Source organism: Camelus dromedarius, chromosome 15 (genome assembly GCF_036321535.1).
Source record: "Camelus dromedarius isolate mCamDro1 chromosome 15, mCamDro1.pat, whole genome shotgun sequence".
Classification (NCBI taxonomy): domain Eukaryota; kingdom Metazoa; phylum Chordata; class Mammalia; order Artiodactyla; family Camelidae; genus Camelus; species Camelus dromedarius.
Genome location: NC_087450.1, coordinates 56,966,121 through 56,989,390, shown reverse-complemented (window position 1 = coordinate 56,989,390; position 23,270 = coordinate 56,966,121). Strand labels below are relative to the sequence as shown.

Below are 23,270 nucleotides of genomic sequence, written 5' to 3'. Positions count from 1 at the left end.
AAGCTCCAACATCTATCGAAAGCAGTCTGGAAGAAAACATAAAGCAGAAGGAAAAAAAAATGAAAGAAATAGTAAATTAAAAATTCTACAAATGAATGAAGTAAAAAAAAATCTAAGATTGAAAGGATCTCAAATGAAACAGAGGGAAACTAAGACAGTCAGTTCTAAACTCTCAGAAATCCAACAGAAAAATCCTAAAGTTTCCAAAGACAAAAGCTATTTTATGTACAAAAACATAAAATAAATCACATTGTCAACAAACTTCTCAACCAACACAACAAAACAGCAGAGTTATATCTTCAAAGTTTTGAGGGAAAATAATTTTGATCCTAGAATATAGCAGTCTAAAAAACTAGTAATATGGCTAAAATAAATATGTATTACATCATGCAAATTCTTAGAAATCTTGTAACAAACCACTTCTGTAAGAATTGTTTAAGTATACAGTTAAGACAAAAATAAACAAATCAAGTAAGAGGATTATGTGAGACATGAAAAAGAGGCAAAGAATCTAGAAAAACTTATTAAATACAATTACTGACACAAAATTAAATACTTGGAGAGGCAAGCCAAAATCAGAATAATTTTAAAATGGAAAGTAGTGACACGCAAAGAAGGGATGAAAATGTAATATAAAGCTGGTTACCAAATTGAGAAAGTGTGTGTGTGTGTGTGTGTGTGTGTGTGTGTGTGTGTGTGTGTGTGTAATGCTACCAACAATAAATGATAAAAGAAAAAGTATTTATAAATGGAGACACCCATATTCCTAGACAGAAAGACAATTGTTACAAAGACTGCAATTCTCCAATTGATCAGTAGAATCAATGCAAACTAAATCCCAGCAAGTTTTTCCCAGAAATCAACAAACTAATCCAAAAATTTACATGGAAATGCAAAGAATCCAAAAAAGCCAAAACAATCTTGAAATGGAACAAAGCAGGATATTTCCCAATTTCAAAACCCACTACAAAACAGCTGTTACCAAGGCAGTATTGGTATACTATAGGGATAGACATACAGATCAATGGAACAGAATTGAAGCCGAGAAATAACCCTTATATTTACAGCCAATAGATTTTTTTCTGAAAACAATGGTGCCAGAGCAATTTACTGGGAGAAAGAAAAATCTTTTCAACCAATGGTGCTTGAACAACTGGATATTCACAGGCAAAAAAATGAACATTTTTATACCTTTACTTCACAGCATACTCAAAAATTAAACTGACACAAAAAATTTCATCAGAATAAAAATTTTCTGGCTTTAAAAGAGACTATTAAAAAATTAAAAGACAAATCACAGATTGGGAAGAAATATTAACAAGCGGTATATGTGATAAAGTATCTAGACTATATAAAGGACCCCTACAACTCAATAAGATGAATAACATTTTTTTAAAGGGCAAAAATCTGAACAGACATTTCACCAAACAAGATATATGAGTGGTCAATAAGAACATGAAAAGACCCTCACTATCACTAGACATTAAGAAAATGCAAATTAAAACCACAATGAGACACTATTTGATACCCACCAGAATGGCTATAATAAAAAGGACAGAAACTATCAAGTGTTGGCAAGAATGTGGAGAAACTAGAACCTCATATACACTGACGAGAACGTAAAATGGCACAGATACTTTGGGAAACATTTGGCAATTTCTTAAAAAGTTAAACATAAATTTAACAAATAACTAAGGATTCCACTCCCAGGTATCTACCCAAGAGAAATGAAGTATGCCCACAAAAGACTTGTGTGCAAGTGTTCATAGCAACATTATTCATTATTTATAGCAGCCCCAGTGTAAACAATTCAAATGTCCACCAATTGGTAGGTAAGTGGGCAAACAAAATGAGGTATATCCATATTCTCTGTTTCCACCCCAACTGGGGATACTACAATATAATTCTAATGTTAAGCACCTAGAGTTAGCATCAGATCCCCCAAGGCTGCCCTCACTTTGGCACTTTGGGAGTCCCCATGCCACCAGCATTTCTGATTAACTAACTACAAATTTAGGAGTTCCCATGACCCACTTGGTCTCAATAATTCACTAGGATGATCCATAGAACTCAGGAAAGCACTACACATATGATCACAGTTTTATTGTAAAGGATACAGACAGGGTGAGGTCTGGGAGGAAAGAGAGCTTCTGCACCTTCTTGTGGAATCAAGGTGCATGACCCTCCCAGTACATCAAGTGTTCACCAACCAAGAAGCTCCACTCAGTGTCAACCTCCAGTTTTTATTAGGGTCTCATTACATAGGCATGATTAATTAAATCATTGGCCATATGATTAAACTCAATTTCCAGTCCCCTTCCAGTCCCTGAAGGTTGGAAGCATGAAAGCCCCAATCCTCTAATCATGTGTTCATTCTTTCTGGTGATCAGTCCCCCTCCCACAGTTATCAAAAGGCTGCCAGGAGTTGCCTTATTAGCATAACAAAGACAACCTTATTACTCAGGAAATTCTAGAGCTTTTGAAGCTCTGTGCTAAGAACTGGGGGCAAAGACCAAATATATTCCTGTTTAAATCACACCATATAATATGCTATGCTCTTCAGCACTAAAAAGAAATGAAGTACTAAACATGTACAATGTGCATAAAGTTTAAAAACAATATGCTAAGGGAAGGAGATCAGATCCAAAAGTCAACATACTTATGATTCCATTTACCTGAAATGTCCAGAAAAGGCAAATCAATAGAGACAGAAAGCACAGTAGTGGTTGCCTGGGCTGGCAGGGGAATGGGAAATGACTGTAAGTGGGTGTAAGTGATCATTTCAGGATGATGAAAATGTTTCAAAAATCAGATTTTAGTGATGGTTCCACAACTCTGTAAGTTTCCTTTAAAAAAATCACTGAATTATACAAATTGATGGCAAATAATTTAATAATGCAGCTTTAGTTGTAACAGACAAAAATTGAAAACAAACCAAATGTCCATGAACAGATGAACAGATAAACTGTCATATATCCATACAATGGAATACTATTCAGCAATAAGAAGGAATGCATCATGGATAAATCTCAAAACAATTTTGTAGAAGGAAGCCAGATAGGATGGGATTAAAGTTAGACAGAACAGTATAGAAAAAAAGGTCAGTGAACTTAAAGACATAGCATAAAAACTATACAAAATGAGGCACACCTGAAAAACAAAAGCAAAAACAGACTGGGGGAAAAAACAAATAGAATACCAGTTACCTCTGGGACAACATCAAATAAATTACATATGTGTAACTTGAGTCTGAGAAAGCGGTTGGGGGGTAAAGGGATAGGAAGTGAGACAGAAAAAATATTTGCGAAAATAATGGCCAAAATTTTCCCAAACTTGATAAAATCTATAAGCCCATAGCTGTAAGTAGCTCAATCACTATTAAGCAAGTTAAACAGAGCAGAGCTAATTAAAACACTGTGGTTCTAGTGGCAACGGGAGACAAAACAACTAAACAGAATAGAAAACCTCCAAACAGACCCATGCACACATGGAAAACGGTATTACAACAAAAAGAAGCAATGTATACCGGTGGGGAAAGGAAAGTTTTTTTCAATATGTAATGTTGGAACATCTGGATATTCACATGGAAACAAAACAAAATCCTTAAGTAAGACTCCATTTTAAAAAAGTCAATTCTGTGTTCATCATAGGCAAAAAATAAAAAGTCAAAAAGATAACAATGGAATATCTTCATCAAGATCAAGTTAGGAAAAAATTTCTTAGATGAACACAAAAAGGCATTAATCATAAAAGTTTGATAAAAATGTACTACATTAGAATTATGAATTTCTATTCATCAAAACACATTATTAAAGGAGTCAAGAGACAAGTCTCACCTAGGGTATTGGAGTTTAAAAGAGTAAAGAAGAATATTCATGCCTGAGAACGGCTGTCATGGAGTTCAAGGCCCAGGAAAGGTGATAAGGACATCCAGGCAGAGGGGAAGTCTGGCATGGGATATCAGAGCCCAAAAGGGACAAGGAGGGGAGAGACATCCAAGGATGGAGAATCAGAGCCCAAGCACAGAAAGGAGGGTGGGTCATAGAGGGAGAAGACAGGGGCAGCAAAGATAAAGATTGGTTATGCAAGCTGCACCCAAGTGGGCTGATCAATTATTTAAATATATTAAAGATACTAGAAGCCTAGTTTCCCACAGTTGGGAGGAAAAAGTGACAAATACAGACAGAAATAAAACTAGAGTGAACCCTATGGAATTAGACTGTGAAGTATCAGTGCAAACTTGTGGTTTTCAATATGTATTAGACATAGGAAAAAATACAGCTATAAATGTCTGTGTGTGTCTATACAGAGGCTCAATCCACTGAGAATACCTGGGAGCAATGACATCCCAACAGCCATGAACACCCTTAACAACAAGCTCTTGGCTGCTAAATATTGTGTTCAACCAAAAGGAACCAGTGCCCCTTACAGAAAGGCTGGATTCCATGGAGAGGGCAGAGCAAGTAAAAAGTAAACTCAGAACACACTGGTGTGCTAGAATGCTCAAAGCATAATCACAGCAAGCCAAAAGGACAAAGAAGCAAATCTGAACAAGGTCTCAATGGCTAAATCAGGGCATTTTGAGTATCCAAATAAATAATGATAATAATAGATTATATTGTTTGAATAAAACAGGAAATCATTAGTTTATACAGATAAACATAACTATAACATCTGATGAAGAATGGGATATTTACATAGTTTCAAAGTTACCTCCTCACAAAATCACAGCAGGGTAGAAGAATTTCCCACCTTTAACATGTGATCAATGTGAATATGATCTGTAATGAGACCCAGTATAGTTAACTGAGCTACCTGAGAGAATTCAGTGAAAATCCAGCATCACTTTTCTGTGTTACTAATAAAGATACATAAATTGAATCTAATCATAAGGAAACATGACAATCTCAACTGGGGGATATTCTACAAAATAATTGGCCTATAAGCTTCAAAAGTGTCATGGTCATGAAAGTCAAGGGAAGATTGAGAAAATGCCCAAAATGGAAAGAAAATAGATATAACAAATGCAATATGACTTGAAACTGGATCCTCCTGATATAAAAGACATTACTGGGATAACCAATGAAGCCTGGATGGGACATGAGGATTAATCAGCAATGTATCAATGTTTACTTCCTCATTTTGAAGAATGTTGTGGCTATGAAGGAGAATGCTTATAGGAAATACACACTTAATATTGGGAGGGTTATAAGGCATCAGTTCAACAACTCACTCTCAAATGGTTCAGAGACAGTCCTTTGTACTTTATCTCCAAATTTCCTGTAAGTTTGTGATTGTTTCAAATGTGAAAACAAAAAGGGGAAAGTCACAGTTTAGAAGATATTTATAACACATATAGCCAGTCAAGGTTCATATTCAAAATAAAAACAATTCCTACAAATCATGTTTTTCAACTGACAACCTAATGGGAAAATGAACAAGAGACTTAAACAGGCATTTCACAAAAGAGGATATTCAAATATGAAAAGGTATTAAATCTCATTAGAGAAAGGTAAATTTAAACCACTGTGAGGCACTACTTCGCATACGCAAAAATTACCAAAAATTTAAAAACTGACAATACCAAGGGTTGGTAAGGCTGTGAGACAAATGGAACTTATAAACTAAACTTCTATTACCACACGGGAAAACGGGGGGAAAACCACCTCCTAATACTGATTATAAGTATCCAAAAATGCCACTTCTAGGAATATACCCAACAGAAATAAGTACAAGAATATTTACGACATTAGTTATAACAAACAAAAATTTGAAAACATAAATTGTGGTATGTACATACAATAGAACAAAATACAGCAATAAAATTAATAAACTGTAGCAACCTGAATCATGCCAACATAAGGTTGAACAAAAAAGCCAGATACAAAAGAAGAGATATTCAATTATTTCACTTATATAAAGTTCAACAAACAGGAAAACTATTGTTTCTGAGTGCTTGTTTAGGTGGTAAACAAGAAAGAAAAGCAAGGAAATAATTACTAACAAAGTCAAAAGAATGGTTACTTTGGGGGAACACATGGAGGTAGTGATTGGGAAAGGGCACAAGGAAACTGACAGAGTACATACTAGCAGTGTTTGTTTTTTGACCTGAGTTGTGAATACACAGGTGTTTGCTTTGCAATAAATCATTCTGCAGCTTGTTTATATACTTTTCTGTGTAGGCCACAAATAAAACCATTTAAGAACATTAAAGCAAAACTCAAAGGAAAATTTATAAATTCAAATGCATTTACAGGTATCTCTCCTTATCCTCTCATTATCCAATATTCAAATAGAGATATCTGTATTGGAAAATAAGGACTGACAATAAAAGACAGATAAAGAAACTGGAAAAGAAAAAAATAAACCCAAAGGAAACAGGAGTTGGGAATTTTTTATAACACAAAACAAAAAGAAAGTTAAAAAAAGGTATATTTTGTAAATAAAACAGAAGACATGTTAAGACCAAAATGTTTACAAATACTCTAACAGAAAAGTGAAAGAGAAGACAGATACAGTCACAGAAAGTATAACTGACTCAAGAAATAAATGAAAACTTGAATCAGTCAACAATCACATGAAAAATTAAAAGATTGGTAGACGATCTAGTTGGGGAGGAAGGAAGGAGAGATTTAAGCACAAGAAGGGCACATTAATTTTAGGATAGCAGTTATCTCTCAGAAGGAAGAGAAGGAGACAGAAAAGATTGGATAGGAGAAAAAAATGTTTTAGTACTTCAAAATTAAAACATTAAAATTAAGTGTGGTAAAATATTAAAATTTACTAAATGTGTATAAGACTGAAACCAAAGAAAGTTTCCAGATGGCTTATTTGTTAGGCAAGCATGAAAAGCCATTTACCAATGGTGAGTAATTAAATTGTTTGGTTTGCATCAGCTGAAAAAGTGTGTCTACAGAAAATTTGGAAGCAATATTTTTAACAGTCAATTTTAAAGCAAGGCAAACGATTTCAAGTGGTTTTCCTTGACTCTTGAGTCAGCAGATGTTATTAATCTTATGCAGTAGTTAGGTTGTGGGAGGAGTCAGTGCCAAATTTGATGATGAATAAAGAATTAGCCTCTACAAACAGTTCACATAGATCAACTACAGACAAAAATATTTCAAAAGAAGTTAAGCCAACGTTAATTCAGTGCAATCTGAAGTAGAATCTGCTAAAGTGTGTTTACAGCAGATTGTAGTAAAAATATATGTGGAACAGAAAAAGGTTTAGTTGGACAAATTTCCAAAGCTTGTGAAAATGTATGATGTTTAAAGTCTATGGTTAGTCTCTGAATATTGATCAATAGGTACACTATGGAAAATATACCTGAATCTAATGTGTTAATAAATAAATAGTACTGATGGTGTTATCTGCTCTTGTGGACTTCACCATCACCATCAGTTCTGTGAACTTCTGTCAGAAAAAGAAGTGGAATATCTTGACTAACTCTACTACATAGTAGTTCAATAGCTTAGCAGTGGTAAAGTTTTACTGCAACTACTTGAGTTCAGAGCTGAGACTGAAATTTGTCTGATCAAGAAGAACCACCCTCAACCACTATGACAGAACACTGAATAGCTCTGGAAATCAGCTTTAGCTGCAGACATCATAATGTTTCTTAAACAACCTAAAATGACAAGGCAAATAGCATTAAATGCAAAACTTACTCTATGACACAATCATCTTTATGATGACTAACATCAAGCTACTTTATATACTTTTGTTCCCACACTATCAAAATCAAAGTAAGTGAGATCTCCATTCCTACACAGATTTGCAGTGCATATACTTTCTGATCTCAAACCACAGTCCCACAGTTCCAGCAGCATTTTTTGGACAAAAATGTAAGTGCAAAGGAAATATCCATAAAAAAAATCAATTTAAACTTTGCAACTGAGAAGCTTCTACCTAACCTTCAATTGGAACTGAATAACCAGCAATGTAATGACAGTGCTAAAAAGGCAAATATCAAGAGAAGAATTTACCAGAATTCTTCAAACACCATCCAACTGATAAATATGCTCAATCAAAATTATACACTCAAGGTCAACATCAATAGTCCCAAATGATATATTAGTATATACCCTTGATATGATGTGATGAAAATGGCACTTTACCTCTGTAGTCTTTCTCTCAAAAACCTATAACCCTAGTCTAAATAATGAGAAAAACATCAGACATACTCCAATAGCAGAGGATTACATATCCTATAACTGGCAAGTAATCCTCAAAGCTGTAAAGGTCATCAAAAAAAGGAAAGTCTGAGAAACTGTCATAGAGGAGCCTAAGAAGCAATGGTAACTAAATGTAACATACTATCTTTGATGGGATCCTGGAACAGAAAAAGAACATTAGGTAAAAACTAAAAAATCTAAATAAATCATGGACTTTAGTTAATAATAATGTATCACTATTGCTTCAATCCTTGTAACAGATGTACCTCACTAAAGTGAGACATTAGTAATATGGGACACTGTACAGCAGGTATATGGGAGCTCCCTGCTCTCTGCTCAATTCTTCTGTAAATTTTTTAATCTGTTTTTAAAAATAAAGTCTATTGATAAAAAATAAATCATCTGCTGCTGGATATAGTATTTGGCAGTACTTAGATGGGTGAAAAGATATTTTCTGATAAGATAAATAAATATGTAAAATCTTATTACACATCAATATTAACAGAATATTGGCAATCAATTTTGATAGGAAACACTAATTGTGAACCCCAATTAAGCAAAATGTTACTGTCCCAGAAAATAAGTTCATTCTTCTCCCTAATAGACCTGTATTAAAAAAAAAACAAAACTGTATTATCATATTTTGAATTTCATCAATAAAATTTTTGTAGGAATTTGTTATATAAGTACCTACATAATATCTTTGATTTCACCTCTTGGACCAAAAAGCCTAAAATATTTACTATCTAACTCTTTACAAAAAAGGTCTGCCAATTTCTGGTGTGCTTGAAAGAAGATTGGTTATGGTTGGTAACTGTAGAAGCTGAGTGAACAATACATGGGAATTCCAACATTCTTTCTACTGTGAGATTTATCATGATAAATTTTAAAAACTAAAAAGTATATCATTAAATATATTGAAATTTTTCTTGAAAGATTTGCAAGCAAGTTCAATGAAGCCTCATGGAACGAATAGTTTCTATTTTATATAAAATGTACCAAAGCTCAGAAAAAAGGTGGTGTGCTTTTCAACCACGTATGTTAGGGTGGTCTCATCATGAGATGAAAACCAACCAGAAGAGTCCATGTTAAAAAAAATTAAGTTTGGGGGAGCGGAAAGCTCAGTGGTAGAGCACATGCTTAGTATGCATGAGGTCCTGGGTTTAATCCTCAGTACCTCCACTAGAGAGATAGATAGATAGTCAGTCAAATGTCATTTATGCAAATAGATGGATAATTAATTAAAATATAAGGAAATCAAATTTGGTATTCTATTGAAAATTTCACAGAAATATCATTTACTTTAGATTTTACAATACCTTGCAATTTATTTTTTTAGTGTACTATAGTAACAGATTAAACAAGAAAACCACCTTAAAAGATGCTGAAGGAAACATTCCCAATACTTTAAGATCATTCCTGATTAAAAAAGTATTTGGTAAGCTAAGAATAGATGGGCAGGGAAAATTCTTTACTGTCTTAACCAGAAAGCTTCAGCAAACATCACATTTAACAGTTAAATATTAGAGCTCCACCCAATGAAGTTTAACACAATAATGAAAAAGATAAGCAAAATAACAAAAACCTTCTACTATTCAATGTTATACTGAAAGACTAAGCCTATGCTATTTTTTTATATTTTGCAATATCTACATATTTTAAAAACTGTTATGCCTAAGTTTCTTCTCATCCTATTTTGGAAGAAAAACTAATGTGGCTTTTTCTGAAGAACAGGCTTTATACAACACTGTTATGGAAAGACCTAAGATTCCGAAATAATCAAAACAACCCTACCAATTAAAGCAATGCAACTCAAAATTTTAACTGTATTTTTTAAAAGAATGAAAGGCTAATTCCAATCACATAAAGAAAAATTTTAAGAGTTGCCACAAAAAAAATAAAAGGAGACCAATGAGAGGAGACTTGTCCAACCAGATACCAAAATAAATGAAAAACTACAGAAATTTAAACAATGATTTTAGTGCAGAAACCAATAACAAATCAAAGTAACGGGACACAGTGAAAAGAGAAATTCATGTGTATATGGTAATTTAGTCTATGATATGCAGTACTCTTCATTTACTTCATGGGGAAAAAATGGGTTTTTCTACAAATGGTATTGGGGAAACTGGCTACCCATTTGCGAAAAACAAATCCTACTTCATTAAAAAAAAAAATCCTAGTGATTTAGAAATAAAACTCCACTCCCAAAATAAAAATATAAAAAGTTAAAATATAATCATTTTCTTAAATAATCTTAGGTATAGGGAAGATGTCCCCCAACGAAAATTAAAATACAAAATCTATAGATTTGACTACATCCAAATTTAAAAATTCAATAAACGACAGACAAGTAATAGTCCAAGAGAATATACTTCTAACATATATAACAAAGGATTAATATCCAGGATGTACTAGCATTCTAACAAGCCAATTTTTATAAAAGCAAAACAACGTATTAGAAAATGAAATAAGCAATGGACAAGGAATACAAATTATTAATAAGCATGCAAAATATTATGAACTCCATATAAAAAATGTAACACAATAACATTTTATTTCTCAAGGATGCAACTAATAAAAATTTAAAATTTTTATTTTAAAATTGCAGTATTTGCTGAAACTAAGACATCTATTTGACAATTAGCATAACATGAACTTGTAAAAACCTTTTTTACAAAGCAATTTGGCACTATCATTCAAAATGTCCAATGTGCATACCATATGACCCAACAATTTCAGTACTAGGAATCTATTCTAAAGAAATATTCACAGATGCACAAAAGATGGACCTACAAGTCAGTTAACTCCACGTGAAGGACAGAAAATGTACAAGACAGGTCTGGAACACTGTCATGTATCAGAGAGCAAGCTAGCTATCAAAGACTACGTCAAAAGGACTCAGAGCCAACCTAAACATGATCACTTTCCAAAGGTGTCACAATTTGAGCATCAGTAAGATGTTCAGAGGGCTGAAACACATCAAATAGGTTTTAAGTCCATGAGTTCAAACTGATACTTCTCCCAAACTGGTCACCTTTGGAGGATAAAAGGTAACTAATCCCTTATTTTGAAAACTCGTAAATACAAGGAACGAATAAAGCTGTCCTTCCTCTGCGACCTGTACTACTCTGGACAACCAATTAGTAAATGGGGGAATATTTCTCCTTATAGAAGTATTCCAGTCACTATAATCAAGAAGAAATAATTGAACTGGAATGTCACCACTTTGCAATCCTTAAAAAATGAATGATTTAGACATTGAGCACAAATAGCTAGTAAAATAACAGAATAACAGCCAGACATGAGCCTCCTAATAGAACAAAACATTATCCATGAAGTTGTCCTGCCATCCCTCCATCATCACGTCCAATTTTGACAGAGCCTCTATATTCAATCACCAACTTAGAAAAATATAAATGAGAGCAGAACATGTTAAAACTACACTACTGGATGAAATCAACCAAAAAAACAGATTTCTTAAATAAACTAATGGGACAAAAGGAAAAAAAAAAAAAAAACAGAAGATGGAGACTCTAGATTGAGAGGCTTAAAAGAAATTATCTAAATTCAAATATTATAAAAGCTAAAAGTAAACTAAAAGTATTTAAGAATACACTTAATGGATGTATGAAACTATACAGAAAGCAGGGAAGTGTTTATCATAAAAGGACACTATAAACAGGCAAAGTACACACAGCAAACTTGATATATAGACGGCTTATAAAAGCAAACCTGCCATCAGTTAAAGAAGTTTTTAAAATGTGCCAATATTCATCTATTGAATTCAAATCACACTAAGACTATATTTCTAAAAATACAGATGGGTCAAAGATTTATACTACACCATAATTTATATAAGAAAAGTGAAATAATTATTTTCAACAACAGTATAGTAACAAATTACAGGGGCTGTCATACAATTAAATATTAAACAGCCATTAAAAAATAAGGACTGATTGTGCTGTACACCAGAAATTGATACAGCATTGTAAACTGACTATAACTCAATAAAAAAATAAGAACTGAGATTTGAAATACTGTTCGAAATAATCTTCTAAAATTGATTATAGGCATCTCCTGTGACCTATTAATGTCACTACAAGAGAGATCCCTAGCAGAAATGTGTGAACATATGTGCCAAAATCCATATGAAAGAAAATTGACAGCAACATTATTTACAACAGTCAAAAAGCAGAAACAACCCAAGTGTCCATTAAGTGATAAATACATTAAATGTAGTATGTCCATACAATAGATTATTCAGCCATAATAAGGAATGAAGTATTGATACATACTATAACACAAAGTAATGTTGAAAACATTATGCTAACTAAAAGAAGATGTCACAAAAGACCACGTATTGTACAATCTCATTTTAATGAAACGTCCAGAATAGGGAAATTCACAGATACAGAAAGCAGATTAGTGGTTGCCGCTGGGCAGGAAAGATTAGGGAATAACTGCTAATTGGTTCAGGGGCTCTTTTTGTGATAAAAATGTTCTATAATTAGGAAGTAGTGATGACAGCACAATTCTATAAATATGCCAAAAATCACTGAATAATAAAATAAATAAATAGAAATAAGTCAGTTATTTTGACAAGTTTTCCCCAAAAGTTACACATTTCATACATATAAATACAGTGGTGAATCGAATTTTCTTTACCAGAGATAAACAAATGAAAACCCGGATTATAGTCTGTTACTTTTTCAAGTGTACAATGTGTCACTGTTGATTTGCTTCCATAAACCCATTAACTCTATCTAAATAAACATTTTATAAAGGTCCACTCTGCAGAATTAAAGATTAAAAACACCAATCTACAAAATGATAAACTACAATTGGCAATTAATCTGTTACTACAAAAGCAATTTAAAGCTAAAAATGGACTAATAATTTAATTAATTACCATCATTTCTTAATCAGGTAAATTACCATGATACATAATTTGCTACAAAAATTTTAACGTTAGCTGCACATATCAGAATTTCTACTCACTGGCTACATTTAAAAAATAAGGTAAGGAGGAGGAGGATGGTTAATGCTCAACATAAAAAAAGCAACATAGTCATCAATGTGGTACATCTTTTACCTACAAATCATCTTCTTCAAACATGGTAACAAACTCCTGGATCACTGAAGCGTTCTGAACGTGCTTTGGTATATATCCAGTCTTACTCATGACACTTGATCAAAAATGTTTGCAGAATTAGCTAACAGTACAAAAAAAACTTTTGAGATGCAAAGCTAGTGAGGAATAGAATTGAAAAGGAGGCAAAACAGAACCATAAATTCCTAACTTCACAGTCAAATAAGAGATTGTTTATTTGTCTGTTTGTTTAATTATTTGAATTAGGAATCTCAATACTGTCCTATTGCATCATAGGTAATAATATATAAAGGACTACAGGATAATTTTCAAAATTTTTAATGTAGTTTTAAAGTTTTTTTTCCCCTTTTCAAGATAGGCTTATTATTGCTCCTATTATATAAATCACAAGAGTAAGCAGGAAACAATGGCATACTGGTAATCTAATTCTTTATAAAAGAATTAAAAAAGAGAAAGCTTCTAGTAATTCTTGCTACTATACACCAATTTTTATGACATCATATTTTGGAACATTAAGTGTGATAAATCAGATCTTACTAAAAATAACTGCATTGTCATTTTGTGAATGAGACAGGATTTCTAGCATGTAAAATCAGTAATAAGCACTTACAAAGAAGGGAAATAAAATTATAATAGTTATTAGTATGCTTACCTGAACCACCCAGGGACTGTTGGCAAAGGCCATAATATCTCTTTCTTCCCAGAAAAAAGCAGAATCTGATCTTTTTATCATTTCAAATTTACTAAGAAGCTTCATAGCATAAACTTTCTGTGATGCCTTATGACGAACCTGTTGATTTTTTAAAACAGAAAAATTAATACTTTAATTTTATGAGAAAAAGATGAACAGATTATACTATAATGCTATTCTTAAAGACTTTAGTTACAAAACAAAAATGATCCTTAGCTAACTAAGTAAAAACATTTTTAATGAAAGAAACAGAGAACATTCCCAATAGCCTAAACATTTCATGAAAGAAACAACACCTTTAAATGCTAGATTCAATACACAGCTACCTCATTTCATCTAAAAAAAATTAAATTCATGAAGCTTCATTCCCTCGTGTAATTAAGCTAGCCAATTTTAAGAATGTCATTAAGTGAGAAAACTGTAAGGTATGTACTTGTATCCCTCACAATCTGAACATAAGAACCTAATAAATTTACGTATCAAGGGATATTTGTGATTTTGTTAAGTCATCCTTATTTCTTTTTAGGTAATCTATTTAAAAGGGTTTTTTTAAGGGGAAAAACTACCAATAATATGATTATTTGATCAATTCTTAATGTTCTTCGTTAGATTGTTAATTCTGTAAGGGCAAGGACAGTGTCTGTTTTTGACCATCATTTAATCCTAGAATATAGAATAGCAAACTCTACCATAGAGCCAATAAATATCTTATGAATGATTATAATCGTTAATATCTACTGGTAATAAATAACAACATTTATAATTAGGTATCTAATAGGATGTCCAAAACTAAACTCTAGATCTTCCCCCTAAATTTATTCCTCCTGTAATCGTCTCTATTTCAGTAAATGGCATCTTCATTCTTCCAACTGCTCTGGCTAAAAACCTCTGGCTCCTCTTTTTTTCATACAGCTCATAAAACTAATCAGCAAATCACATCAGTCCTACTGACAGTTTCAGAATCCAGCCATTTCCAACTACCACCACTAAACTACCCTGTAAAAAAACATTTTTTACAGGCATAACTTGTTTTATTGTGCTTAGATTTATTGCAATTTGCAGAAACGACATTTTTACAAATTGAAGGTTTGTGGCGACACTTTGTCAAGCAAGTCTATTGGTGCCATTTTTCCAGCAGCATTTGCTTATTTCATGTCTATTGTCACATTTTGGTAATTCTTGCATATTTCACACTTTATTTATTAGTATTAGTATTAGTATTTATGCTACAGTGATCTATAATCAGTAATTGTTTTCAGGCACCACAAACCATGCCCATATAAGACAGCAAACTCAATCAATAAATGCTGTGTGTGTTCCAGCTATTCCACTGACCAGCTGTCTCCTGTCTCCCCCACTTCGGGCCTCTCTATTCCCTGAGACACAACAATATCAAAATTAGGCCAATTAATAACCCTACAATGGCCTGTAAGTGTTCAGGTGAAAGGAAGAGTTGCACATCTCTCATTTTAAAGCAAAAGCTAGAAATGATTAAGCTTAGTGAGAAAGGCATGATAAAAGCCAAGAAAGGCCAAAAGTGAGGGCTCTTGAGTCAAACAGCCAAGTTGTGAATTCAAAGAAAAGTTTTTGGAGGAAATTAAGTGCTACTCCAGTGAACATACAAATGATAAGAAAGTAAAACCACCTTACTGCTAATATGGAGAAAGTTTTAGTGGTCTGAATAGGTCAAAACAGTCACTAAGTTCCCACAAGCCACAGGCTAATCCAGAGCAAGGCTCTAACTCTCTTCAATTCTATGAAGGCTGAGAAAGGTGAGGAGGCTGCAGGAGTCTGAAGCTGGGAGAAAAAGCTGGTCCCTCATGAACTTTCTCCATAACATGAAAGAGCAGGTGAAGCAGCAAGTGCTGATGTAGGCGCTTACACTGAATAACAGATCTTCAGTGTAGATGAAATAGCCTTATATTGGAAGAAGATGCCATCTAGGACTTTCATAGTTAGAAAGGAGAAGTCAATAACCTGGTTTCAAAGCTTCAAAGTACAGGCTGACTCTCATGTTAGGGGCTAACACAGTTGGTGATTTTAAGTTGAAGTCAGTGCTCCTTTACCATTCCAAAAATCCTAGGGCCCTTAAGAATTATGCTAAACCTTCCATCTGTGCTCTATAAATGGAACAACAAAGCCTAGATAATAGCACATCTGTTGACAACATGGTTTACTAAATATTTTAAGCCCACTGTTGAGACCTATGCTCAGAAAAAAAAAAAAGATTCCTTTCTAATTACTGCTCATTGACAATGCATCTGGTCACCCAAGAGCTCTGATGGAGATGTATGATGATATCAATGTTGTTTCATGCCTGCTAACACAACATTCATTCTGCAGCCCATGGATCAAAGAGTCATTTCGACTTTCAAGTCTTAAATAATAAGAAATACATTTTGTAAGGCTATAGCTCCATAGATAGTAATTCCTCTGATGGATCTGGAAAAAGTCAACTAAAAATCTTCTGGAAAGGATTCACCATTCTAGATACCATGAAGAACATACATGATCCATGGGAAGAGGTCGATATATCAACATTAACAGGAGTTTGGAAAAAGTTGATTTCAATCCTCACAGATAACTCTGAGGGGTTCAAGCTTTCAGTGAAGGGAAGTAACTGCAAATGTGGTAGAAGGAGTCTCATTGTTCTCTACCCTAGAACTCAATTTGTTTTCTTCCTAGAAGATACCATAACTTGTAATTTTTGCTTCCTTGTATTGTCTGTCTGCCATATTAGAATGTAAGCTCAACAATGGCAAAGATTTCCCAGGCCTGTTTTATTCTCGATTATACCCTCAGTGTCAGGTAAAATGCCAGCACTGGTCATTAAAACACTCACTAAATATTTGATAAATGAATTAATGTCTGAGAAAAAAGTTTTATTTGATAACTGGCCGCACTATGAATTTTCAGTTTTAAGAAAAATTCAACAAGTAATATTTCTAGTCATTTTCACCAATGACTGTTCATATTTAGAATCAATATTTATACTGATGAAAATAAGGTAAACCAAAGGAATGTTTTTGTCTTCCCTAGGGAAGGTACTTCTTTCATAGAGAAAGTTTTCTTCCCGCTAACAAAACCCAGGCAAGAAATTTTATTTGTTGAATAGGCTTGAAAACATCAGTAACAGAAAATAAAGTCAAGTCCTAACATGAAAATAAGTAATACAAATATTTACCACTCAGAATCATGCACTTCTGGCTATGACAGAGTAACTGGTACCAGTTAGCCCTCTCACTGTAAACAATCGTCAAAATGGCAAAATATATGAAGCAATTATTTTCAAGTTTTGTAAAATAGGTAGCAAAAAACTATAATCCCTGAAAGAAGAGAAACTCATCAAGTCAATCTCATAATTGCCCAGACATTCTGAAGGCAATATCCCAAATAGTATACAACAAGCGATCATCTAAGCTAAGCACAGTGGTCCTGATGAGTTGAGGAGGCGGCTGGATTATGCTGGACAGGAAACAGAAAAGTAAGGAGCTATGCAAAGGGAGGCTCCTAAAAGTCCATATGAGTCCTTGGCTAAGGGCCAGACCAGCAAAGGGGAAAATACCAAAGGTATACCAAAGAGCAACTGCTATGAGGTTGATAATAAAACAGAGATACTAGATATTAAATATCATTTCAGGGATATTCAATTTCCAATCAAGAAAAGAGTGGAGAAACCTTGATAATTTCCTGAGTATCCAGGTGTGACATCTTAGGAGAAAGAACCATGTTCTAAAGCAAGGCCTACTCTAGCACTACGTCACGAAGCCTACGAATACCAAACCCTAAAAGATCAAAAGGGGAACAGAATTTGGAGGTGCAGTTCTGACAGTTAAAAGGACTTGGGAAACAATTTGGTGTTTAAACACATTTTCATTTACAAAGTATAAAACTAAGGCTCCACAAGTTAAGGGTGATCAGCAAGTAACTGGACAGCTAGAATGAAAAGCAACACTTGTCAAAGGAAAATAATAACATCCAGGATTTCTATCACATATCCACAAAGACCAGTATATAATTTAAAAATTACTTGATAGGTAGAAAGGAAAATGTGACTCATCATCAAGAAAAAAGCAGTCAACAGAAAACAACCACAAACAATGTTGGATTTCACTAACAAATACTTTAAAAGATCTTTTATAAATATGAGCAAAAACCTAAAAGAGAGTATGCTAAAGAAAAAAAAAAGAAAAGGAAAGAAGGAAATATCAGCAGAGAAATGGAAACTATAAAAAAAAAAGAACTAATTGGACACTCTACAACCGAAAAAATAACTAAAATGGAAAATTCTTTAGAATGGCTTATCAGAGAATGGAGATAGAAGGCAAACCTGAACACAAATCAATCTGAAGAGTAAAGAGAAAAATGAATAAATGAAAATGAACAGAGACTTAATGACCAATAAGACAATTTTAAACAGTCTAAAATATGTGTAAATATAAATGAACTTAACATGCAATTCATAGGCAGAGATTATCAGAATTAAAAAGCAAAACCTAACCTCATAATTTTTAAATATAAGACCAAATATTGTAAAAAATTAAAAGACAGAAAAAGACATACCAGACAAAGAGCAAGGATAAAAAAGTTAACAGAGTAATATTAATAATAGACAAAGTAGAACCTAATTAAACTTACAAGCTTCTGCCCAGCAAAGGAAACTATAAACAAAACAGACAACCTATGGAACGGGAGAACGTATTTGCAAATGATGCGACTTTGTTGACAAAGGCTTAATTTCCAGAATATTCAAATAGCTCATACAACGCAATAACAAAAAACTAACAACCTAATCCCAAAATGGGCAGAAAACCTAAACAAGCGTTTCTCCAGTGAGGACATACAAATGGCCAATAGGCACATGAAAAATGCTCACTATCTCTAATTATCAGAGAAACACAAATCAAAACCACAATGAGATATCAGCTTACACCAGTCAGAGTGGCCATCATTAAAAGTCTACAAACAATAAATGCTAGAGAGGGTGTGAAGAAAAGGGGACCCTCCTACACTATTAGTGGGAAAGTAGTCTGGTGCAGCCATTATGGAAAAGTATGGAGTATCTCTTTAAAAACTAAAAACAGATGCATCAAATAATCCAGCAACTCCACTCCTGGGCATATATCCAGAGAAAACTCTAATTTGAAAAGATACATGCACCCCAATGTTCATAGTAACACTATTTACAATAGCCAACACATGGAAGCAACCTAAATGTCCATCAACCAATGACTGGATAAAGAAGTTGCAATATACATATACAATGGAGTATTACTCAGCCATAAAAAAAGAATGAAATAATGCCTTTTGCAGCAACATGGATGGACATGGAGATTGTCATACTAAGTGAAGTAAGCCAGAAAGAGAAAGAAAAATACCATATGATATCACTCTTATGTGGAATCTTAAGAAAATGACACAAATGAACTTATTACAAAACAGAAACAGACTCACAGACATAGAAAACAAACTTATGGTTACCAATGGGGAAAGGGGGTTGAGGGTGGAGGGATAAACTGGGAGTTCAGGATTTGCAGATACTAACTACTATATATAAAATAGATGAACAACAAGATCCTATTGTTTAGCACAGGGAACTATATTCAATATCCTGTAATAACCTATAATGAAAAAGAATATGAAAATGAATATATATATATATATATATATACACACACATATAACTGAAACTATGCCATACACCAGAAATTAACACAATATTATAAACTGACTATACTTTAATAAAAAAATTAAAAGAATAGACAAAGTAGACTTCAAGGTAAAGAGAAAAAGAGGGTAATTCAGATAAAAGGAGTATAATTCATCAGGCAGGCATAAAAATTCTAAATATATTTGCATCTTAAAATTGCACCTTGAAAATTCATGAGCAAAAACTGACAGAAATAAAGAAAGAAGCAGGCAAGCCTGTGTTTCTAGCTTGTAATTTTAACATCCTTTCTCAGTACTTGATACAACAAATAAATAAAACACCAATATGAATATGAAGAAAATACAACTCAGAATGAAAACTGCCTGGTCAAATAATAATTACAAAAGTTATTATACCGATAGGTTATATCACTTCTCATTTTAAAATATTTTGAAATTTAAATTATTTTGATATGATATACTACAACCTCACATGAAAAGAATCCTATATGCAAAGGGCCAAATAAGTTACGATGAGAGTCACAGATTATATCCAACTTATATATTAAATTACTAAACTGGAATAACAATTCCTTTGATTTGCATGGTGTTATACCATTTCTAGAATGCTGAAAATAAATGCATGAGAAAGCAATATGGAAACAGTGGAGGTTTAGGGGATAAAGGATACTAATTTTAAAACTAGAAATCCCCTCCACAGTAGATTTTTACTTAGCAAATTATGTCAAAGCAAATGCTCATTCCACCAATACTGTTAAATATTTTTTTTAAAAAAGTTTAAACTGTTATTTTTAAAAGATAGCTAAAGTACTCTCTTCTGTATTTATCCCATTCTTCAAACATTCATCTATTCTAAGAACAAATTAGATTTTGAATGTTCCCTAACTTCATTAGAAAAAGCAATCATATAACATTAAGTCAATCAATTAATTTATACTATAATATTATTTATGCTTGACTCAGATCAAGACAAGAGTTTTAAGAATTCTGATATAAAGAACAGCTATGAACAGGAACTAAAAGATATTTGTTAGCTGGTAGAAAACAGTTAAATATTTATGTTTAACCTTTTATATATGAATTAACTAAACAAAAACAAATCTAGAAGGAAAGGGTCATTCATTCAAAAAAAAAAAAAACATGCGTAAGATGATTTTCTGAACAGGAGAAAAATCCTTATTGACTTTACTTTTGGTAATTTTTAAATGCAAAATTGCTTCCCTCTCTGTGCTTCCCAAGTGCTTGCAATAATCTAATATTATAATTAGTTGTGTAGATGTCTGCCTCATAAGCTCCTTTAGGAATAGAACACAAACTTTGACTTGTGGGGCTGCCTAGTGGTTGGCACAATGCTGAATTATCCAATTCAACAAATTCAACAAAATTATAGCTATCTCTATATGAATCTATAGAACTTTTAATAAATAAAGAGTACTTTGGTTAGTTGCTCTAGTTAATGAGGCCTGAATTTCATTTAAATTACCGTGGTAGAACACTTAGCTGACTTGACTCATAACACAAGAATCAAGAATCACCAGCTGGTAGTCTTCGACTTGATCTACAGAACAAACATTAAGAGGCAACAGTTGTATTGATGCCACACGTCTACCTCACACCTTTAAAATACGTTAGTACCAGTATTACAAAGTACTACAATAAAGTGTTGTTACCTTAGGAAAGCTGGTTTCCTTTGACCTTCCCTCTGAGGATAGCTCTTTCTAAATGAGTCTATTATAATCTCCCTCAGCATCTCTGTACTTTCCCCTTTGTTCTCTGGCTCCTTCTCCTTTATTCAATATGGATGGAAAAACAATCAAATATAGTAGCTATTCATTATCACACTAGACAGAGAGTACTGAATTTAATATGAATTTAGATGTCAACAAACCTAGGCAAAAAGTCCTAGCTATCTATTTGTGAACTATGAGGCCAATTTACTTAATCCCTCTAAATTTCAAAGACTTCATCTACTTAAGAATCTCATAAAACTACTGCAAAGATAAAATGAAACAATGAATATAAATACTTAGCACACAGAATACACTCAGTGAAAATGTTAGTTACCTCTACTATAAACAAATGGAACTCAGTTTATTCTATTATGAAGCTGAACATGTGTGTCCCCTACATCACTAGTCTCTGATTACCTAAAGGACAAAAATAGTGCTTCTCTTCCAGTGCTTCTATTTGTTAGAGGAAAGAATGCTGTATTCCTCATTTCTAATTTAAAAGTGGATGAGTACAAAAACATCATCTAATTGACTCTATGTATATGAAAAAAAAAAAGACAATATATTAAGGGTCAAAAAGAGTTAACAGTTTTATCTCAGCTGATGGAATTCTGGGTAATTTTTATTTACATTATATTTGTTTACTTGTATTTTCTACAGCTAATATGTAAGCATGCATACTATAGCCAAAAAGGTTAACTCACTGAAAAATTCATCCCAACGTACATACATACCGTTATGAGGTGAATCGTGTGTCCCCCTCACCCTCAATTAACATTTTGAAGCCTTAACCTCCAGTACCTCAGAATGTGACTCTATTTGGAGACAGGGACTTTAAAGACATGGTTAAGTTAAAAGGGGCTGTTAGGGTGCCCTAATCCACCAGGGACGTGCATGCACAGAGGGAAGATCATGTGAGGACACAGTGAGATGGCAGCATCTGTAAGCCAAGGAGAGGCCTCGGAAGAAACCAAACCTGCTCACATCTTGCTCTTGAACTTCTAGCCTCCAGAAATTTAAAAAAATTAATTTCTGTTGTTTAAGCACACAGTCTGTGATATTTTGTTATGGCAGCCCTAATGAATTTACATACATAAATATATATGAAAATTAGAACAAGACTTCTGATTATTTACTCAAAATTAAAACTCATTTAATGTCATAAATCCACAGAAACTGACAACAGTGACAACAGCTAATATTACGTGATACCTACAATATGCCAGGTCCATGATAAGTAGCACATATGTATAATCTAATATAGTCCTCAAAAAAATCTTATAAAGTAATTCTATTATTAGTGCCACTCCAAGATAAAGAAATTAAAGCTTCGATGACAGGAAATCTATATACCATAGAATGGAAGGAAAAGTAGTTGACGTTGATTCTTTTTCCACAGTACCTGAGTACTTTATGCAAAAATGTCTATTAAAAGTTGAACATTATTACCTTAAATATAAAAACATGTTTCTTTAAGCCAATATGAAAATATGAGTCTAAAAGAAGCTTAACTGCTTTTCCAGGCTCTAATTCTGGCCTACAGTTTACTACTTTTGCACTATGTGTCAGGTGCTCTTCTAGGTATTTCCCATATATTAGCTCATTTCACACTTATAGCCACCTATGAATAATGAACTATTATTATCTTCATTTTACAATGAGGACACTGAGTCACAAAGAAGTTAGGTAGCTGAAAAGCCTAGTCTAGAGTACATGATCATAATCATATTATACTGAATCATATTATGTCCATAAAAATGAGACCTGACAAAATATCCCAAAAGAGTAGAATCCAAAAACAATAGTAATATTAGATAGAATCATCCATTGTTGCAGACCTTTCATGACATAAAAACACAAATATACATCTCCTCTGCAAATAGGAGAGAAAG

General features: G+C 33.1%; 1 protein-coding gene across 4 annotated transcripts in view; it reads right to left on the bottom strand.

The window, feature by feature from the left end:
• ROCK2 (Rho associated coiled-coil containing protein kinase 2) overlaps window positions 1-23,270 on the bottom strand; it is a 123,889-nt gene that overhangs the window by 52,095 nt on the left and 48,524 nt on the right. For all 4 annotated transcript variants that reach the window (XM_064494729.1, XM_031466579.2, XM_064494730.1 and 1 more), the window contains exon 4: window positions 13,940-14,077. In XM_064494729.1, the coding sequence (XP_064350799.1) occupies window positions 13,940-14,077 (138 nt within the window). The remainder of the gene's footprint in view (window positions 1-13,939; window positions 14,078-23,270) is intronic.